Source organism: Salvelinus alpinus, chromosome 2 (assembly GCF_045679555.1).
Source record: "Salvelinus alpinus chromosome 2, SLU_Salpinus.1, whole genome shotgun sequence".
Taxonomy (NCBI): Eukaryota; Metazoa; Chordata; class Actinopteri; order Salmoniformes; family Salmonidae; genus Salvelinus; species Salvelinus alpinus.
Window position 1 is genome coordinate 69086778 of NC_092087.1, and position 21315 is coordinate 69108092.

At 42.7% G+C, this 21315-nt stretch overlaps 1 protein-coding gene across 1 annotated transcript; it reads right to left on the reverse strand.

Moving 5' to 3' along the window:
• Positions 1-130: 130 nt before the first annotated feature.
• On the reverse strand, positions 131-4161 carry LOC139567544 (uncharacterized). The gene is made up of 2 exons (XM_071388889.1): positions 3769-4161; positions 131-1898 (listed from the first exon to the last, which is right to left on the reverse strand). The coding sequence occupies exons 1-2, from the start codon at positions 3932-3934 to the stop codon at positions 1009-1011; spliced, it is 1056 nt and encodes a 351-aa protein (XP_071244990.1). The 5' UTR covers positions 3935-4161; the 3' UTR covers positions 131-1008.
• Positions 4162-21315: the final 17154 nt, after the last annotated feature.

A 21315-nucleotide genomic window follows, 5' to 3' on the forward strand; every position in this document is an offset into this window, starting at 1 on the left:
AGACTGCATTCATGGTCAATGCTACATATGTCAGCTTAAACGGGAATCGCGCTATAGCGTAGATCTTCCATGCAACGAATTGAATTAGTTATGGTCTTGTTACATTACTTAAAGATTTACATTCAAGAAATGGCAAGAGGGGGATAATGCTTTATTTTTAATTGAACCTTTATCTAGGCAAGTCAGTTAAGAACAAATTCTTATTTACAATGACGGCCTACCCTGGACCAATTGTGCGCCACCCTATGGGACTCCCAATCACGGCTGGATGTGATAGTCTGGATTCGAACCAGGGACTGTAGTGACGCCGCTTGCACTGGAATGCTGCACCACTCGGGAGCCCAGAATGTTTTTGGTCTTTGGTAGTCTTGCTTGCCAGTCATACCTGAGGCTAGGTTTGAGAGGTTTTTCCCTGGGCTAGAGGATAGATGTTCCACCATTCTGAATTCTCAATGTGCAGATCGTCTCACTAGTTCTCCCTTTCAAACACCTAAACACAATTTAGCACAGACTTGTGCTATGTTTGGTGATTTAGTGGTTCAAGAGGAACTGACAGGGGGGGGGGGGGGTGTATGTCCACAGTCCTGTGCCATAAAGGTCCAGGATCAGTTTACCCTCCACAAATCCTACTCATAACCATGAGGGGAACCACATTTGACCATAGATCAGTTTATAGATTTGAAAAATTATCTGACGAATGCAAGGACAAATTCTTGGACTATTCTCGAGACGTTCCAAAACAAAACTACCAGGAATTCCCGTCTATAATGACGTGAATACATCAAGAGACTTTGAACAGCAGACCATGAATTTAATTACTCTACTGTTGGATCAAACTTTTACATAGAATGTTTTGCAAAAGTAAATTCATGACATCGATTTATCTGAAACCCACAGAATGAATGATCCACAGTTGCTTTGCTTTTCCAAAGAGTGTTGTCCATCTTCTAACAAGATGTCTTTGTCCTAATTCATTTGTTTCTTTGGGAACTTTCTTTCCTGTGTAACTCAGTATGTGCAAGTCCGTATATGTTCAGTTAGGTTCCCCTTCCGATTGAAGCTTTTCCCACAGTCTTTACAGCTAAATGGTTTCTCTCCTGTGTGAGTAAGTATGTGTCTCATTAGGTCCCCCTTCTGAATGAAGCTCTTCCCACAGTCACCACAGCCAAATGGTTTCTCTCCTGTGTGAATCCTCATATGTCTGGAAAGATGTCCTTTGAGTTTGAAGGTCTTTCCACAAAAGGGGCAGGTGCAGGGTCTCTCCACATGACAGAATCTGACATGGGCCTTTAATTTACAGGTGGAGTTGTAGCGTTTCTTGCAGAGGTGGCATTCGCTGGGTCTCTTCTTGGTGAGAGTCACATGCTCCTGCAGGTCAGCTTTCAGAGCAAACGTTTCACCACAGTCAAAGCAGCAGTGAGTTTTTCTAGACGTGGTGCTGGGTTTGGAACAGTGTTCCCCCATTGATAGGTTGGGATCCAGTGGTGGGCTGTGATGGAATGGTGACAGCAGCCTAAGTCCTACTGGGTCACCGCTTACAGATGAGCTGTGGCTATAGTTTTGATTATCTGGAGGGTCACTGGGAATGTCGAGACCCTCTAGGTGGGTAACGGTGACAAAATGTGGGAGATCCACTGGTTTAGAGTTACTGTCTCTGTTCTCCACTGTCTGGGTTTGGGGAAGAGAAAAGGACTGTTGGTTTTCCTGATCACATTTACTTTCCACACAAATTGGAGGTAATTTGAACACACTATCTTCCTCCTGACAGGTCCAGAGTTCCTCCTGTTCCTCTTTAATCTGTGTGGGTTCTAGGTCCTCCTGCTGCAGACTGGTTCTCCACTCCTGCTGCTCAGGGGGGACCTCGTTTTCAGTGACAGCAACAGATAACCGAAGGGACTCTGGAGGGAAGGCGAGGAGGAGCAGAGGTTATCTATACCATATAAATAAAAACCTTTCATCTCTATAGAAGATACACAGTACTAGTCAAAAGTTTGGGGACACCTACTCATTCCATGGTTTTTATTTTTACGATTTTCTACATTGTAGAATAATAGTGAAGACAAAACTATGAAATAACACATATGTAACCAAAAAAGTATTAAACAAATCAAAATATTTTATATTTGAGATTCTTTTAAATAGCCACCCTTTGCCTTGACAGCTTTGCACACTCTTGGCATTCTCTCAACCAGATTTCAATTAACAGGTGTGCCTTGTTAAGTTCATTTGTGGAATTTCTTTCCTTAATGTGTTTGAGCCAATCAGTTGTGTTGTGACAAGGTAGGGGTGGTATACAGAAGATAACCCTATTTGGGGTCCATAATATGGCAAGAACAGCTCGAATAAGCAAAGAGAAACGGCAGTCCATAATTACTTTAAGACATGAAGGTCAGGTCAATATGGAACATTTCAGGAACTTTTCTTCAAGTGCCATGATGAAACTGGCTCTCATGAGGAACGCTACAGGAAAGGAAGACCCAGAGTTACCTCTGCTGCAGAGGAAAAGTTCATTAGAGCCTCAGAATTTGCAGCCCAAATAAATATCTCAACATCAACTGTTCAGAGGAGACTGTGTGAATCAGGCCTTCATGATCGAATTGCTTCAAAGAAACCACTACTAAAGGACACCAATAAGAAGAAAAGACTTGCTTGAGCCAAGAAACACAAGCAATGGACATTAGACCGGTGGAAATCTGCCCTTTGGTCTGAGTCCAAATTTGAGGTTCCAACCGCCGTGTCTTTGTGAGACGCATAATAGGTGAACGGATGATCTCCGCATGTGTGGTTCCCACCATGACGCATGGAGGAGGAGGTGTGATGGTGTGGGGGTGCTTTGCTGGTGACACTGATTTATTTTGAATTCAAGGCACACTTAACCACCACGGCTACCACAGCATTCTGAAGAGATACACCATCCCATCTGGTTTGCGCTTAGTGGGATTATCATTTGTTTTTCAACAGGACAATGACCCAACACCCCTTCAGGCTGTCTAAGGACAATTTTACCAAGAAGGAGAGTGATGGAGTGCTGCATCAGATGACCTGGCTTCCACAATCCCCCGACCTCAGCCCAATTGAGATGGTTTGGGATGAGTTGGACCGCAGATTTTTATTTTACCTTTATTTAACTAGGCAAGTCAGTTAAAAACAAATTATTATTTTCAATGACGGCCTAGGAACAGTGGGTTAACTGCCTTGTTCAGGGGCAGAACGACAGCTCCAGTATTTGATCTTGCAACCTTCCGGTTACTAGTCCAACGCTGTAACCACTAGGCTATCTGCCACCCAGATTGAAGGAAAAGCAGCCAACAAGTGCCCAGCATATGTGGGAACTCTTTCAAGGCTGTTGGAAAAGCATTCCAGGTGAAGCTGGTTGAGAGAATGCCAAGAGTGTGCAAAGCTGTCATCAAAGCAAAGTGTAGCTACTTTGAAGAATCTCAAATCTATTTTTGGTTACTACATGATTCCATGTGCTATTTCATAGTTTTGACGTCTTCACTATTATTCTACAATGTAGAAAATAGTAAACATATATTAAAACCCTTGAATGAGTAGGTGTGTTCAAACTTTTGACTGGTACTGTATATAGATAGATATACACACAGCTTTTAGACATGCCTGAGTGCGCATACCTATGTTCGTGAAACTTCAACATGCACGGTTTTTAAAATATATATATATATATAAAATGGTGATCACTGTTAGCCTAAACAACTTAGCTGTTAATAAAACATTTGTAGCTAGATATTTGTAGATCTACATACAAACCTTTTCTACATTGGTTTATGTCCGGGGTTATCCGCAGCAGTCTCCGCAGATTATCATTCTCCTCCTGGTACTCGACTACCGTTTTCTCAACTGCCCCGAAAATCTCCACAGCAGCTGCAGTTAAACGCTCATTTAAGAACAGGCGCAACATTTGTAATGTAGACATTTTCAGACGACTGAAAGGTGGGTATTAAGCTAGTATGGCCAAATATACTGATAACTAACCCCTTTTGTCTGTGGTATGGCTTCGTCCACGAGGAAAAATGGTAGCCACTAGCCACAAACAAAACAAACCCTCTCCCAGTTTTACGTCCGTATTGTCTTCTTCTGTTTGTATGTCATTGGTGAGCCCCTAAACACATCACAGCCCCCCCATGTGGATGGATGCTTACTAGAGAATAAAATGTTTCTAAACCAGCCAGGTCACCTGTGATACAAGTCAGTATCGGCGTCAACTCATGTCTGAGGACGTCGGGAGATGACGTGGAACCCGACCACGAGGGGCAACAGTGAGCTGTTACCTTCAAGTTGGTTTCAGTTCTGCTAGGGTGTTGTGAACGGGATGGCGGATGGGCGTAAGCAACTGCCTCTGGTGCCAATGGTTCCATTAACTCTGAAATCCTAAGGTTAGGCATTAACTCTAAATGGTTAACGTTTGGAATAGGCTTAAATCATAATCTCAGAAACAATTTAGCTGGATTCCAACATTTTGGCACCAGTGGCAGACTCTTCGGTAAGGTTTTCTGCTTCTGGTGCCAAAGGTTGCTGGTTTGAATCCAGCAAAGTTGTTTTTGAGATTTTCATTTTAAGTCTATCCCAAACCTTAACCCATATATACTATGATACCACCCCACAGTATCAGATATACTATAATACCATCCCACAGTATCAGATATACTATGGTACCACCCCACAGTAACAGATATTCTATAATACCATCCCACAGTATCAGATATACTATGGTACCACCCCACAGTAACAGATACACTATGAAACCACCCCACAGTATCAGATATACTATGATACCACACCACACTAACAGATATACTATGATACCACCCCACAGTATCAGATATACTGTGATACCACCCCACAGTAACAGATACACTATGAAACCACCCCACAGTAACAGATACACTATGAAACCACCCCACACTAACAGATATACTATGATACCACACCACAGTAACAGATACACTATGAAACCACCCCACAGTATCAGATATACTATGATACCACACCACACTAACAGATATAGGTCCACAGACGACGCAATCGCAACCACACTGCACACTGCCCTAACCCATCTGGACAAGAGGAATACCCATGTGAGAATGCTGTTCATCGATTACAGCTCAGCATTTAACACCATAGTACCCTCCAAACTCGTCATCAAGCTCGAGACCCTGGGTCTCGACCCCGCCCTGTGCAACTGGGTCCTGGACTTCCTGACGGGCCGCCCCCAGGTGGTGAGGGTAGGTACAACATCTCCACCCCGCTGATCCTCAACACTGGGGCCCCACAAGGGTGCGTTCTGAGCCCTCTCCTGTACTCCCTGTTCACCCACGACTGCGTGGCCATGCACGCCTCCAACTCAATCATCAAGTTTGCGGATGACACTACAGTGGTAGGCTTGATCACCAACAACGACGAGACGGCCTACAGGGAGGAGGTGAGGGCCCTCGGAGTGTGGTGTCAGGAAAATAACCTCATACTCAACGTCAACAAAACAAAGGAGATGATTGTGGACTTCAGGAAACAGCAGAGGGAGCACCCCCCTATCCACATCGACGGGTCAGTAGTGGAGAAGGTGGAAAGTTTTAAGTTCCTCGGTGTACACATCACGGACAAACTGAACTGGTCCACCCACACAGACAGCGTTGTGAAGAAGGCGCAGCAGCGCCTCTTCAACCTCAGGAGGCTGAAGAAATTCGGCTTGTCACCAAAAGCACTCACAAACTTCTACAGATGCACAATCGAGAGCATCCTGTCGGGCTGTATCACCGCCTGGTACGGCAACTGCTCCGCCCACAACCGTAAGGCTCTCCAGAGGGTAGTGAGGTCTGCAGAACGCATCACCAGGGGCAAACTACCTGCCCTCCAGGACACCTACACCACCCGATGTCACAGGAAGGCCATAAAGATCATCAAGGACAACAACCACCCAAGCCACTGCCTGTTCACCCCGCTATCATCCAGAAGGCGAGGTCAGTACAGGTGCATCAAAGCAGGGACCGAGAGACTGAAAAACAGCTTCTATCTCAAGGCCATCAGACTGTTAAACAGCCACCACTAACATTTAGCGGCCGCTGCCAACATACTGACTCAACTCCAGCCACTTTAAAAATGGGAATTGATGGAAATTATGTAAAAATGTACCACTAGCCACTTTAAGCAATGCCACTTAATACAATGTTTACATACCCTACATTACCCATCTCATATGTATATATACTGTACTCTATATCATCTACTGCATCTTGCCATCTTTATGCAATACATGTACCACTAGCCACTTTAAACTATGCCACTTTATGTTTACATACCCTACAGTACTCATCTCATATGTATATACCGTACTCTATACCATCTACTGCATCTGCCATGCCGTTCTGTACCACCACTCATCCATATATCTTTATGTACATATTCTTTATCCCTTACACTTGTGTGTGTGTGTAAGGTAGTAGTGTGGAATTGTTAGGTTAGATTACTGTTGGTTATTACTGCATTGTCGGAACTAGAAGCACAAGCATTTCGCTACACTCGCATTAACATCTGCTAACCATGTGTATGTGACTAATAAAATTTGATTTGATTTGATTTGATTTGATATACTATGATACCACCCCACAGTATCAGATATACTATGATACCACCCCACATTAACATATATACATTCAGAGTTAATGCCTAACCTTAAAGAATTGGAATTAATGTCTACGCTTAACCTTAAACACTGTGACATTTGACGTTTGGAACAACTTCAAAATGTGACACTTGAGAAACATCTAATTCTAAAGTGAGACTAAGAACTTGTTCCTCTAAACACTTCTCCGTTCATGTGGATGCTACCATGATTCATCCTGAATTAATCCGTGAATAATGTTACAGAAGTTGCAGAAGCACACATATCATACCCCCCCCCCCCAAATAAATAAATGCTTACCTCCCCTGTTATTGTAATGGTGAGAGGTTAGTATGTCTTGGGGGTATGATATTTGTTCATCTAACTTTCTCACTCATCATTATTCAGGATTCATTCAGGACTATCCATAATCATGGTCGCATCCACATGAATGTAGAAGTGTTTAGAAACATATTATATTGTTATTTACAATAAAAGTGACTCTAAAATGGCACAATTCATTATTTACTATTCATTTCTATTGGGCACAAAATATTCAGAAACACAACCAAACAAACAGCAAATGCATCCAACTTGTTTGTAGAGTCTCAAGCTTGATTTAATCATTGCGTGCTAGGAATATGGGGCCAAATACTAAACTTTTGACTACTTTAATACACATGTAAGTGAATTTGTCCCAATACTTTTGGTCCCCTAAAATGGGGGGAACTATGTACAACAAGTGCTGCAATTTCAAAACGGTTCACCTGATATGGATGAAAATACACTCAAATTAAAGCTGACAGTCTGCACGTTAATCCCATAGGCATTGTATCACTTCAAATCCAAAGTGCTGGAGTACAGATCCAAAACAATAAAGATGGTGTCACTGTCTCGATACTTTTGGAGCTCACTGTAGGTCAGATCAGCCTTACAGCCTTATTCTAAAATTGATTAGATTATTTTTTTCCATCAATCAACACGCATTACCCCATAATGACAAAGCAAAACCAGGTTTAGACATTTTTGCTAATATATATAAAATGAAATATCACATTTATATATATTCACAAGTATTCAGACCCTTTACTCAGTACTTTGCTGATGCACCTTTGGCAGTGATTACAGCCTCGAGTCTTCTTAGGAATTATGCTACAAGCTTGGCACAGCTGTATTTGGGGATTTTTTCCCATTCTTCTCTGCAGATCGTTCCCTCCAGACATGACGCTTGTCATTCGAGGCCAAGGAGTTCAATCTTAGTTTCATCAGACCAGAGAATCTTGTTTCTCATGGTCTGAGAGTCTTTAGGTGCCTTTTGGCAAACGCCAAGTGGCCTGTCATGTGCCTTTTACTGAGGAGTGGCTTCCATCTGGCCACTCTACCATAAAGGCCTGATTGGTGGAGTGCTGCAGAGATGGTTGCCCTTCCCCAGATCTGTGCCTCAACACAATCCTGTCTCGGAGCTCTAGGGACAATTCCTTCGACCTCATGGCTTGATTTCTGCTCTGACATGCACTGTCAACTGTGGGACTTTATATAGACAGGTGTGTGCCTTTCCAAATCATGTCCAATCATTTGAAATTACCACAGGTGGACACCAATCAAGTTGTAGAAACATCTCAAGGATGATCAATGGAAACAGGAAGCACCTGAGCTCAATTTCTAAACTCATAGCAAAGGGTCTGAATACTAATGTAAATAAGGTATTTCTGTTTTGCAAAATTAAAATGTTTTCTCTTTGTCATTATGGGGTATTGTGCGTAGATTGCTGATGATGATAATTTTTTTAATCCATTTTAGAATAAGGCTGTAACGTAACAAAATGTTGAAAAAGTCAAGGAGTTTGACGTTGTATTGTATTGTAGGCATTGTACATCAGTGCATTATCACTTATCTACCTACAACATATTTTGCTTGACAGTAACAACAAAAAACCTGAAAGACATTTTTCTCAGTTTCACTGTTTGCGTAGTTACTGCTCTTTGCCTTTGTAGGGCAGTATACATATCTAGCCAAAACTCGACTTGACGTTCAGTATCTTCTCTCTCAAGTTGAAACGCAGTTTGCCCATAATGTTAGCACCGCAGTGATGAACCAGGGATTTAGCTTGAAAATATACCTCAATCCAGGGATGGTAGGTGACGCTCAGTGGAGGCTGCTGAGGGGAGAACGGGTCATAATAATGGCTGGAACAGAGCAAATGGAATGGCATCAAACACATGGTTTCCAGACCATTGGATTCCACAACACTTACAGCAGCTACTCTCCCCAACGCTGGACATTAATGGAATCCAATGTGCTGCTTTAGCATTAGCTAGCCTTTATAGAACAGTTTTTAATGTAACTTTTACTGTGAAGGATTAAAAAGTTGTCTGTCATGAAAAGCTTATTGAAATAGCATATTGCTCATAATGTGCACTCAGGCATGTCTAAAGGCTGCAGGTCTATATAACATAGACATCTAGAATTCAGTTGTATCATTCAATTGTTCTATTTAATTCTGTGGTATACAGATAACCACTGCTCCTACTCGGCTTCTCTCCAGACTCCCTGTAGCTGTCTCTGAAGAGAATGTTTCCCTTGAGCAGCAGCACCTTGCGCAGGAGTGGAGCCACAGTCTGGGGAAGGAGGCCCCAGAGCCCACACAGATTAAACAGGAACTGGAGGAAGTCAGGACCAGTCAGGAGGAAGAGCAGAATCAAGGGCAGGAGGCTAGATGTCAGAGTTAAAATTCCCACATCCCTGGGTGAAAAATGAATATGATCAGGAGAACCCATTTCATAATTCCCAAACTCAGACTGTGGAGAACAAAGAGACCTCACACCTTTTGTCACTGTTACTCACCCAAAGGGTCTTGACATTCCCTGTGACCCTACAGATAATCAAAAGAATGCCCCCAGCAACAGCTCGGCTGAAAGCAGCGACCCAGTAGGACTTGACAGCAGCCCACCATTGGATCCCAACCTATCAATTGGGGAATACTGTTCCAAACCCAGCATCACTTCTAGAAAAACTCACAGCTGCTGTGATTATCGTGAAACATTTGCTCTGAGAGCTGACTTGCAGGGGCTTTTTTATTTTACCAGGTAAGTTAACTGAGAACACTCTCATTTACAGCAACAACCTGGGGCAGAGTTACAGGGGAGAGGAGTGGGGGATGAATGAGCCAATTGTAAGCTGGGGATGATTAGGTGGCCATGATGGTATGAGGGCCAGATTGGGAATTTATCCAGGAAACCAGGGTTAACACCCCTACTCTTATGATAAGTGCCATGGGATCTTTAGTGACCACAGAGTCACAGGACACCCATTTAACATCCCATCCAAAAGACTGCACCCTACACAGGGCAATATCCCAAATCACTACCCTGGTGTATTGGTATATTATTTTAGACCAGAGGAAAGACTGCCTCCTACTGGCCCTCCACCACTTCCAGCAGCATCTGGTCTCCCATCCAGGAAATGACCAGGACCAACCCTGCTTAGCTTCAGAAGTAAGCCAGCAGTGGGATGCAGGGTGGTATGCTGAAATGGCATGTTACTCTCGCCAAGAAGAGACCCAGCGAATGCCACCTCTGCAAAAAACACTACAATTCCACCTGTAAATTGAAGGCTCATGTCAGACTCTGTCACGTGGAGAAACCCTGCACCTGCCCCTTTTGTGGGAATACCTTCAAACACAAAGGACATCTGTCCAGACATATGAGGATTCACAGGAGAGAAACCATTTAGCTGTGTTGACTGTGGGAACAGCTTAAATCGGAAAGGGAACCTGAACTTACACATACTGACTCACATAGGAGCGAAGAAAGAAACAAATGAAGAAAACACAATGAAAACACAAAGAAGAAACTAATTAGGACAAAGACATCTTGTTAGAAGATGGACAACACTCTTTGGAAAAGCAAAGCAACTGGATCATTCATTCTGTGGGTTTCAGATAAATAGATGTCATGAATTTACTTTTGTAAAACGTTCTATGTAAATAAAGTTTGATTTGATCTAAGAGTACAGAGTACTTCAACTCACAGGTCTGCTGTTCAGTCTCTTGAAGTTTTCACATCATTATAAACAGGAATTCCTGCTAGTTTGTCTCCAGAATAGTCTGACTGATGTTATTGATACATAAAAATATATCTATAATATATTTTCTCTAAGAAAATGTGTCCTTGCATTTGTCCAATAATATTTTTTATACATTTTGTCTTAATGTTGCTAATTTATGATATTGACGTAATCTTGTATATTACATGTTTAAATACTGTTAATGTTGACACAATGTATTTGGTAGGCAACTACAGACTGATCTATGGTCCATTTTGTGTTTCCCCTTCTCATGGTTTTGAGTAGGATTTGTGGAGCCAGTGGAGGGTAAGCTGATCCTAGACCTGTATGTCTAAGGGCAATGTCTGGACCTTTATGGCCAAGGACTGTGGCCATAGCCCTCTTTGTTGTCTGTTCCCCCAGAATCACTACATCACCAAACATAGCACAATCTGAAAGACAATACATTTTAACACAGGCGACTCCTGACAACTGCAACGGCTTGGGACTGCATTTAAAAACGAGAATGCGCTTATCAGAACAATTACAAAGAATGTCACTGAAATGGGACTGGACAAACACTGTTGTGCACTTAGAGTTTTCACTCATACAAAGTGCACTTATCAGGAATCGACTTTAAATCATTACTTCCATAAAGACTCAAAGAATATCATGAATGAGCAGCATTAGGTCAATTTATGACAAAAAGACATATGGAAGGAGATATTTTCAATGCGTCAATAACACCCGCCAGACCATTCTCTCATCATCCGAAGAGACATTCCAAAACAAACAACCAGATATTCCTGTTGGTAATAATGTGAAAACATCAACAGACTTTCTACAGCAGACCTGTGAGATTCACATATTACTGCATACTACTGTTTGATCATTACCTCACCCTTCAAATACAATGAAACCTTGTTTACATAGAATGTTCTGTAAAAGTAAATTCATCACACATCCATTTATCTTAAGACAACGGCATGAATGGTCCAGAGGTGCTTTGCTAAGACTGTTGTCCTCGTCCTGCTTTTTTATTCCCACCTGTTGATGGAATATATTTGTCCTATTTCACTTTCTTTCAGTTTTCCTCCTGTTTTCTTTCTTTCTTCCTTTGTGGACCTTATCCACATGCTTCCCTAGATAAACCTTATGAGTGAATCTTTTACCACAGACTAAGCAGCCATGTTGTTTCTCTCCTGTGTGAGTCTGTATGTGCACCTTAAGCTGCCCCCTCCGATTGAAGCTTTTCCCACAGTCACCACAGCTATATAACGGTATATACAGTATGTTGAGGGTTTGGACACACCTACTAATTCTTACTATTTTCTACATTGTAGAATAATAGTGAAGACATCAAAATTATGAAATAACACATATGGAATCATGTAGTAACCAAAAGTGTTAAACAAATACAAAGTAGCCATCCTTTGCCTTGATGATAGATTTGCATACTCTTGGCATTCTCTCAATCAGCTTCATGAGGTAGTCACCTGGAATGCATTTTAATTAACAGATGTGCCTTGTTAAAACCTCTCTTGGGTACGTGAGACGTTAGCGTCCCACCTCTTCAACAGCCAGTGAAACTGCTGGGCGCCTTAAATTAATTTGTAGAATTTCTTTCCTTCTTAATGCGTTTGAGCCAATCAGTTGTGTTGTGACAAGGTAGGGGTGGTATACAGAAGATAACCCTATTTGGTAAAAGACTAAGTCCATATTATGTCAGAACAGCTCAAATAAGCAAAGATAAATGACAGGCCATCATTACTTTAAAACACGAAGGTCAGTCAATCTTGGAAATTTCAAGAACTTTTAAAGTTTCTTCAAGTGCCATGATGAAACTGGCTCTCATGAGGACCGCTACAGGAAAGGAAGACCCAGAGTTCTCTCTGCTGCAGAGGATAAATTCATTAGAGTTACCAGCCTCAGAATTTGCTGCCCAAATAAATGCTTCACGGAGTTCAAGTAACAAACACATCTCAACATCAACGGTTCAGAAGAGACTGCTTGAATCAGGCTTTCATGGTTGAATTTCTGCAAAGAAACCACTACTAAAGGACACAAATAAGAAGAGACTTCCTTGGGCCAAGAAAAACGAGCAATGGATATTAGACTGGAGGAAATCTGTCCTTTGGTCTGATGAGTCCAAATTTGAGATTATTGGTTCCAACCCATCTTTTTGAGACGCATAGTAGGCAAACGGATGATCTCTGCATGTGTGGTTCCCACCGTGAAGTATGGAGGAGGTGTGGGGATGCTTTGCTTTTTATTTTTTATTCTGAGGCACACTTAACCAGCATGGCTACCACTGCATTCTGCAGCGATACGCCATCCCATCTGGTTTGCACTTAGTCCCACTATCATTAGTTTTTAAACAGGACAATGACCCAACACCCCTCCAGGCTGTGTAAGGGCTATTTGACCAAGAAGGAGCGTGACGGAAGGCTGCATCAGATGACCTGGCCTCCACAATCCCCTGACCTCAGCCCAAATGAGATGGTTTGGGATGTATTGGACCGCAGAGTGAAGGAAAAGCAGCCAACAAGTGCTCAGCATATGTGGGAAATCCTTCAAGACTGTTGGAAAAGCATTCCAGGTGAAGCTGGTTGAGAGAATGCCAAGAGTGTGCAAAGCTGTCATCAAGGCAAAGGGTGGCTACTTTGAAGAATCTAAAATGTATTTAGATTTCTTTAACACTTTTTTGGTTCCTACATGAATCCATATGTGTTATTTCATAGTTTTGATGTCTTTTCTATTATTCTACAATGTAGAAAATAGTAAAAATGAAGAAAAACCCTTAAATGAGTAGGTGTGTCCAAACTTTTGACTGGTACTGTATCTGTATATCAGTATATCTCATAGATATAGTTAGAGGACTTAGCTTGGATATAACAATTTTTTTCATGGTAATTGCCATTTAGGGCTTCTCTCAGAGACATTACAGAAAGCGAGACATCTCATTGGTTTGTTTTCTGTGGTCGGGGGAGTATGGGGAGGCTAAGTAGACCAGAGCCAGCCGTTACTGCATTGGTGCCTAAAGGAGAGCCAAAGATTTGGCCGTATATTACAGATTTCCCCCACACACAGTCACGGTAGTACATTTTTGCCTAATTTTGTGACAAACCAAACGTGTTATGCGCATTATGAGCCCAAACTGACATATTTTCAATTCGTAGATTAGGAGAAAAGCCACTGTTTGAGGTCTGTGCAATTTCTAAAAGCGCCTGAAGCAGCCTAGGACGGCTCATGCGAGAAAGCATGCTAACGCGAGAGGGGGATCGCCCACTTACACAGACCAGAGCGTTTACCTTTTTTCCAATGGGAAGACGCTTTACCGCGTTCTCAATTCCTTCAGTATCTCTGGCTTCCACCATTTTAAAGTAGTGGGGATTCCTATGGGTTGGGAGCGATCTGCCAATGATCAGAGCATTGTCTTCTTCAAATTGGGTGCTATGGTTTGTTAATAGCTTTAAGCTATATCAAAGCAATCTAGTGGCCACAAATGAATGTCCAGTCACCACTTCCGAGTATATTACTCGCCAATGTCCAGTCTCTAGACAACAAGGTGGATGAAATTAGGGCAAGGGTTGCCTTCCAGAGAGACATCAGAGATTGTAGCATTCTGTTTCACGGAAACATGGCTCTCGGGATATGTTGTTGGAGTCGGTACAGCCACCGGGTTTCTTCATGTGTCGCGCCGACAGAAATAAACATCTCTCTGAGAAGAAGAAGGGCTTCATGATTAATGACTCATGGTGTAATCATAACAACATACAGGAACTCAAGTCCTGTTCACCTGACCTAGAATTCCTTACAATCAAATGCCGACCATATCTCCCAAGAGAATTCTTGTCAGTTATTGTCACAGCTGTGTATATCCCCCCTCAAGCAGACACCACGACGGCCCTTAAGAAACTTCACTGGACTCTTGAGTCCCAAGGCTGCATTTATTGTAGCTGGGGATTTTAACAAAGCAAATTTGAGAACAAGGCTACCTAAATTCTACCAGCATATTGATTGCAGCACTCGCGAGGGCAGTACACTGGACCACTGCTACTCTAATTTCCGCAAAGCATACAAGGCCCTCCCCCGCTCTCCCTTCGGCAAATACGACCATGACTCCATTTTGCTCCTACCATCCTATAGGCAGAAACTCAAACAGGATGTACCCGTGACTAGAACCATTCAACGCTGGTCTGACCAATCAGAATCCACGGTTCAAGATTGTTTTGATCACGCGGACTGGGAAATGTTCCAGGCAGCCTCAGAGAATAACATTGATTTATACGCTGACTAAGTGAGTGAGTTTATAAGGAAGTGCGTTGGAGATGTTGTATCCACTGTGACTATTAAAACCTACCCTAACCAGAAACCGTGGCTGGATGGCGGCATTCGCGCAAAACTGAAAGCGCAAACCACCCCATTTAACCATGGAAAGATGACTGGGAATATGGCCAAATATAAACAGTGTAGTTCTTCCCTCCGCAAGGCAATCAAACAAGCGAAATGTCGGTATAGGGACAAAGTGGAGTCGCAATTCAACGGCTCAGACACGAGACGTATGTGTCAGGGTCTACAGGCAATTACGGACTACAAAAAGAAAACTAGCCACGTCACAGACACCGATGTCTTGCTTCCAGACAAACTAAACACCTTCCTTTCCTGCTTTGAGGATAAAAAAGTGTCACCGATGCGGCCCGCTACCAAGGACGGCAGACCCCCCTCTGGTTATTTTAAACGTGTTAACCCTCGCAAGGCTGCTGGCCCAGATGGCATTCCTAGCCACGTCCTCAGAGCATGCGCAAACCAGCTGGCTGGTGTGTTTACGGACATATACAATCACTCCCTATCCCAGTCTGCTGTCCCCACATGCTTCAAGATGGCCACCATTGCCTTCTTGGGTACAGGAACAAAGATAACTGCACTAAATGACTATCGCCCCGTAGCACTCACTTCTGTCATCATGAAGTGCTTTGAGAGACTAGTCAAGGATCATATCACCTCCACCTTACCTGCCACCCTAGACCATACCGCCCCACCAGGTCCACAGATGATGCAATCGCCATCACACTGCCCTATCCCACCTGGACAAGAGGAATACCTATGTAAGAATGCTGTTCATTGACTACAGCTCAGCATTCAACACCATAGTACCCTCCAAGCTCATCATTAAGCTTGACGCCCTGGGTCTCAACTCTGCCCTGTGCAATTGTCTCCTGGACTTTCTGACAGGCCGCCCCCAGGTGGTGAAGGTAGGAAACAACATCTCCACTTCGCTGACCCTCAACACTGGGGCCCCACAAGGGTGCGTGCTCAGCCCTCTCCTGTACTCCCTGTTCACCCATGACTGCGTGGCCATACACGCCTCCAACTGAATCATCAAGTTTGCAGACGACACAACAGCAGTGGGCTTGATTACCAACAACGACGAGACAGCCTACAGGGAGGAGGTGAGAGCACTCGGAGTGTGGTGTCAGGAAAACAACCTCTCACTCAACGTCAACAAAACAAAGGAGATGATCGTGGACTTCAGGAAACACCAGAGGGAGCACCCCCCTATCCACATCGACGGGACAGTAGTGGAGAAGGTGGAAAGTTTTAAGTTCCTCGGCGTACACATGACAGACAAACTGAAATGGTCCACCCACACAGACAGTGTGGTGAAGAAGGCGCAACAGCGCCTCTTCAACCTCAGGAGGCTGAAGAAATTTGGCTTGTCACCGAAAACCCTGACAAACGTTTACAGATGCACAATTGAGAGCATTCTGCCGGGCTGTATCATCGCCTGGTACGGCAACTGCACCACCCTCAACCGCAAGGCTCTCCAGAGGGTAGTGAGGTCTGCACAACGCATCACCAGGGGGAAACTACCTGCCCTCCAGGACACTTACAGCCCCCGATGTCACAGGAAGGCCCAAAATATCATCAAGGACAACAACCACCTGAGCCACTGCCTGTTCACCCCGCTACCATCCAGAAGGTGAGGTCAGTACAGGTGCATCAATGCTGGGACAGAGAGACTGAAGAACAGCTTCTATCTCAGACTGTTAATTAAACAGCAATCACTAACTCAGAGAGGCTGCTGCCTACATACAGACTCAAATCATTGGCCACTTTAATAAATGGATCACTAGTCACTTTAAATAATGCCACTTTAATAATGTTTACATATCTTACATTACTCATCAAATACAGTGGGGTAAAAAAGTATTTAGTCAGCCACCAATTGTGCAAGTTCTCCCACTTAAAAAGATGAGAGAGGCCTGTAATTTTCATCATAGGTACACTTTAACTATGACAGACAAAATGAGAAGAAAAAAAATCCAGAAAATCACATTGTAGGATTTTTAATGAATTTATTTGCAAATTATGGTGGAAAATAAGTATTTGGTCACCTACAAACAAGCAAGATTTCTGGCTCTCACAGACCTGTAACTTCTTTTTTAAGAGGCTCCTCTGTCCTCCACTCGTTACCTGTATTAATGGCACCTGTTTGAACTTGTTATCAGTATAAAAGACACCTGTCCACAACCTCAAACAGTCACACTCCAAACTCCACTATGGCCAAGACCAAAGAGCTGTCAAAGGACACCAGAAACAAAATTGTAGACCTGCACCAGGCTGGGAAGACTGAATCTGCAATAGGTAAGCAGCTTGGTTTGAAGAAATCAACTGTGGGAGCAATTATTAGGAAATGGAAGACATACAAGACCACTGATAATCTCCCTCGATCTGGGGCTCCACGCAAGATCTCACCCCGTGGGGTCAAAATGATCACAAGAACGGTGAGCAAAAATCCCAGAACCACACGGGGGGACCTAGTGAATGACCTGCAGAGAGCTGGGACCAAAGTAACAAAGCCTACCATCAGTAACACACTACGCCGCCAGGGACTCAAATCCTGCAGTGCCAGACGTGTACCCCTGCTTAAGCCAGTACATGTCCAGGCCCATCTGAAGTTTGCTAGAGAGCATTTGGATGATCCAGAAGAAGATTGGGAGAATGTCATATGGTCAGATGAAACCAAAATAGAACTTTTTGGTAAAAACTCAACTCGTCGTGTTTGGAGGACAAAGAATGCTGAGTTGCTTCCAAAGAACACCATACCTACTATGAAGCATGGGGGTGGAAACATCATGCTTTGGGGCTGTTTTTCTGCAAAGGGACCAGGACGACTGATCCGTGTAAAGGAAAGAATGAATGGGGCCATGTATCGTGAGATTTTGAGTGAAAACCTCCTTCCATCAGCAAGGGCATTGAAGATGAAACGTGGCTGGGTCTTTCAGCGTGACAATGATCTCAAACACACCGCCCGGGCAACGAAGGAGTGGCTTCGTAAGAAGCATTTCAAGGTCCTGGAGTGGCCTAGCCAGTCTCCAGATCTCAACCCCATAGAAAATCTTTGGAGGGAGTTGAAAGTCCGTGTTGCCCAGCAACAGCCCCAAAACATCACTGCTCTAGAGGAGATCTGCATGGAGGATTGGGCCAAAATACCAGCAACAGTGTGTGAAAACCTTGTGAAGACTTACAGAAAACGTTTGACCTCTGTCATTGCCAACAAAGGGTATATAACAAAGTATTGAGATAAACTTTTGTTATTGACCAGATACTTATTTTCCACCATAATTTGCAAATAAATTCATAAAAAATCCTACAATGTGATTTTCTGGAATTTTTTTCTCATTTTGTCTGTCATAGTTGAAGTGTACCTATGATGAAAATTACAGACCTCTCATCTTTTTAAGTGGGAGAACTTGCACAATTGGTGGCTGACTAAATACTTTTTTGCCCCACTGTATGTATATACGGTATCTTATACCATCTATTGCATCTTGCCTATGCCGCTCATCCATATATTTATACTGTATGTACATGTTCTTATTCCATCCCTTTTAGATGTGTGTGTATTAGGTAGTTGTGGAATTGTTAGACTACTTGTTAGATATTACTGCACTGTCAGAACTAGAAGCACAAGCATTTCGCTACACTCGCATTAACATCAAATTAACTTAGTGACATTTCTCTCTGCTATCAAGAGGGTAAGCCACTAAACATTTGTGCCCGCTTGGTGGGGGGGCCCTCCAACCAAATCTTGCTTAGGGCCCCCAAAAGGCTAGAAAAGGCCCTGCTTTTCACCTTGGGAAAAACCCATCCACTTCCTCTCTCGTCTTGAGGCTGGATTATGAGACAGTACAAGTTTACTGGTACTATTAAGACACACTATACTTGAGTCACAATCATGACTGCATATGTCATAACTTATAGTTGTGTTACTTAGGCCTATGTCACAGCAATGAATACCAATGACATCCAGACAACTTACCATTATGACCAGCCACGTTACAAAATTGTGACATTTTAGGCCATAATGATCTTTTTCATTATTGCATTATCGTGTCATAATGTAAAATCAGCTATACCACATTTACAGTTGAAGTCTGAAGTTTATATACACTTAGGTTGGAGTCATTAACTTGTTTTTCAACCACTCCACAAATTTCTTGTTAACAAACTATAGTTTTGGCAAGTCGGTTAGGACATCTACTTTGTGCATGACATAAGTAATTTTTCCAACAATTGTTTACAGACAGATTATTTCACTTATAATTCACTGTATGACAATTCTAGTGGGTCAGAAGTTTACATACACTAAGTTGACTGTGCCTTTAAACAGCTTGGAAAATACAAGAAAATTATGTAATGGCTTTAGAAGCTTCTGATAGGCTAATTTACATCATTTGAGTCAATTGGAGGTGTACCTGTGGATGTATTTCAAGGCCTACCTTCAAACTCCGTGCATCTTTGCTTGACATCATGGGAAAATCAAAAGAAATCAGCCCCAAAAAATTGTAGACCTCCACAAGTCTGGTTCATCCTTGGGAGCAATTTCCAAACGCCTGAAGGTACCACGTTCATCTGTACAAACAATAGTACGCAAGTATAAACACCATGGGACCACGCAGCCGTCATACCGCTCAGGAAGGAGACGCATTCTGTCTCCTAGAGATGAACATACTTTGGTGTGAAAAGTGCAAATCAATCCCAGAACAGCAAAGGACCTTGTGAAGATGCTGGAGGAAACAGGTACAAAAGTATCTATATATGTCACGATCGTTGAAAGGATGAGACCAAGGCGCAGCGTGAGTAGAGTTCCACATAATTTTAATCAACTGAAACTCACCTCACAAAACAACCAAACGAAACGTGAAGCTACAGGTGTGCACTAACGCAACTCAATGTAGACAAGATCCCACAACACAAACGAGGAATATGGCTACATAAAATATGATCCCCAATCAGAGACAACGATAAACAGCTGTCTCTGATTGGGAACCATATCAGGCCAACATAGACATACAAAACCACTAGACATACAACACCCCTAGACATACAAAAACCAGCATACCCACCCTAGTCACACCTAACCAAAATGTATAGAAAAACAGATATCTAAGGTCAGGGCGTGACAATATATCCACAGTAAAACAAGTCCTATATCGACATAACCTGAAAGGCTGCTCAGCAAGGAAGAAGCCACTGCTCCAAAACCGCCATACAAAAAGCCAGACTACGGTTTGCAACTGCACATGGGGACAAAGATCGTACTTTTTGGAGAAATGTCCTCTGGTCTGATGAAACAAAAATAGAACTGTTTGGCCATAATGACCATCGTTATGTTTGGAGGAAAAAGGGTTAGGCTTACAAGCCGAAGAACACCATCCCAACCGTGAAACACGAAGGTGGCAGCATCATGTTGTGGGGGGACTTTGCTGCAGGAGGGACTGGTGCACTTCACAAAATAAATGGCATCATGAGGAAGGAAAATGATGTGTATGGAAAATGATGTGGATATATTGAAGCAACATCTCAAGACATCAGTCAGGAAGTTAAAGCTTGGTCCAAATGGGTCTTCCAAATGGACAATGACCCCAAGCATACTTCCAAAGTTGTGGCAAATTGGCTAAAGGACAACAAAGTCAAGGTATTGGAGTGGCCATCACAAAGACCTGACCTCAATCCTATAGAAATTTTGTGGGCAGAACTGAAAAAGCGTGTGCGAGCAAGGAAGCTTACAAACCTGACTCAGTTACACCAGCTCTGTCAGGAGGAATGGGCCAAAATTCACCCAACTTATCGTGGGAAGCTTGTGGAAAGCTACCCAAAACATTTGACCCAAGTTACACCATTTAAAGCCAATGCTACCAAATACTAATTGAGTGCATGTAAACTTCTGACCCACTTGGAATGTGATGAAAGAAATAAAAGCTGAAATAATTCATTCTCTCTACTATTATTCTGACATTTCACATTCTTAAAAATAAACTGATCTAAGACAGGGACTTTTTACTAGGATTAAATGTCAGGAATTGTGAAAAACTGAGTTTAAATGTATTTGGCTAAGGTGTAAGTAAACTTCTGACTTCAACTGTGTGTGTATATATATATATATATATATATATAAAAATTATATTGGACTGGAGAATTATATTTTCTGGAAGTATTCATTTAAAAAATGTTTTTTATCAATAACATCTGTCAGACTATTCTGGAGACATTCCAAAACAAACTACCAGGAATTCCGGTTTATAATGACATGAAAACATCAAGAGACTGAACATAAGACATGTATGTTTAACTACTGTACTCTGTAC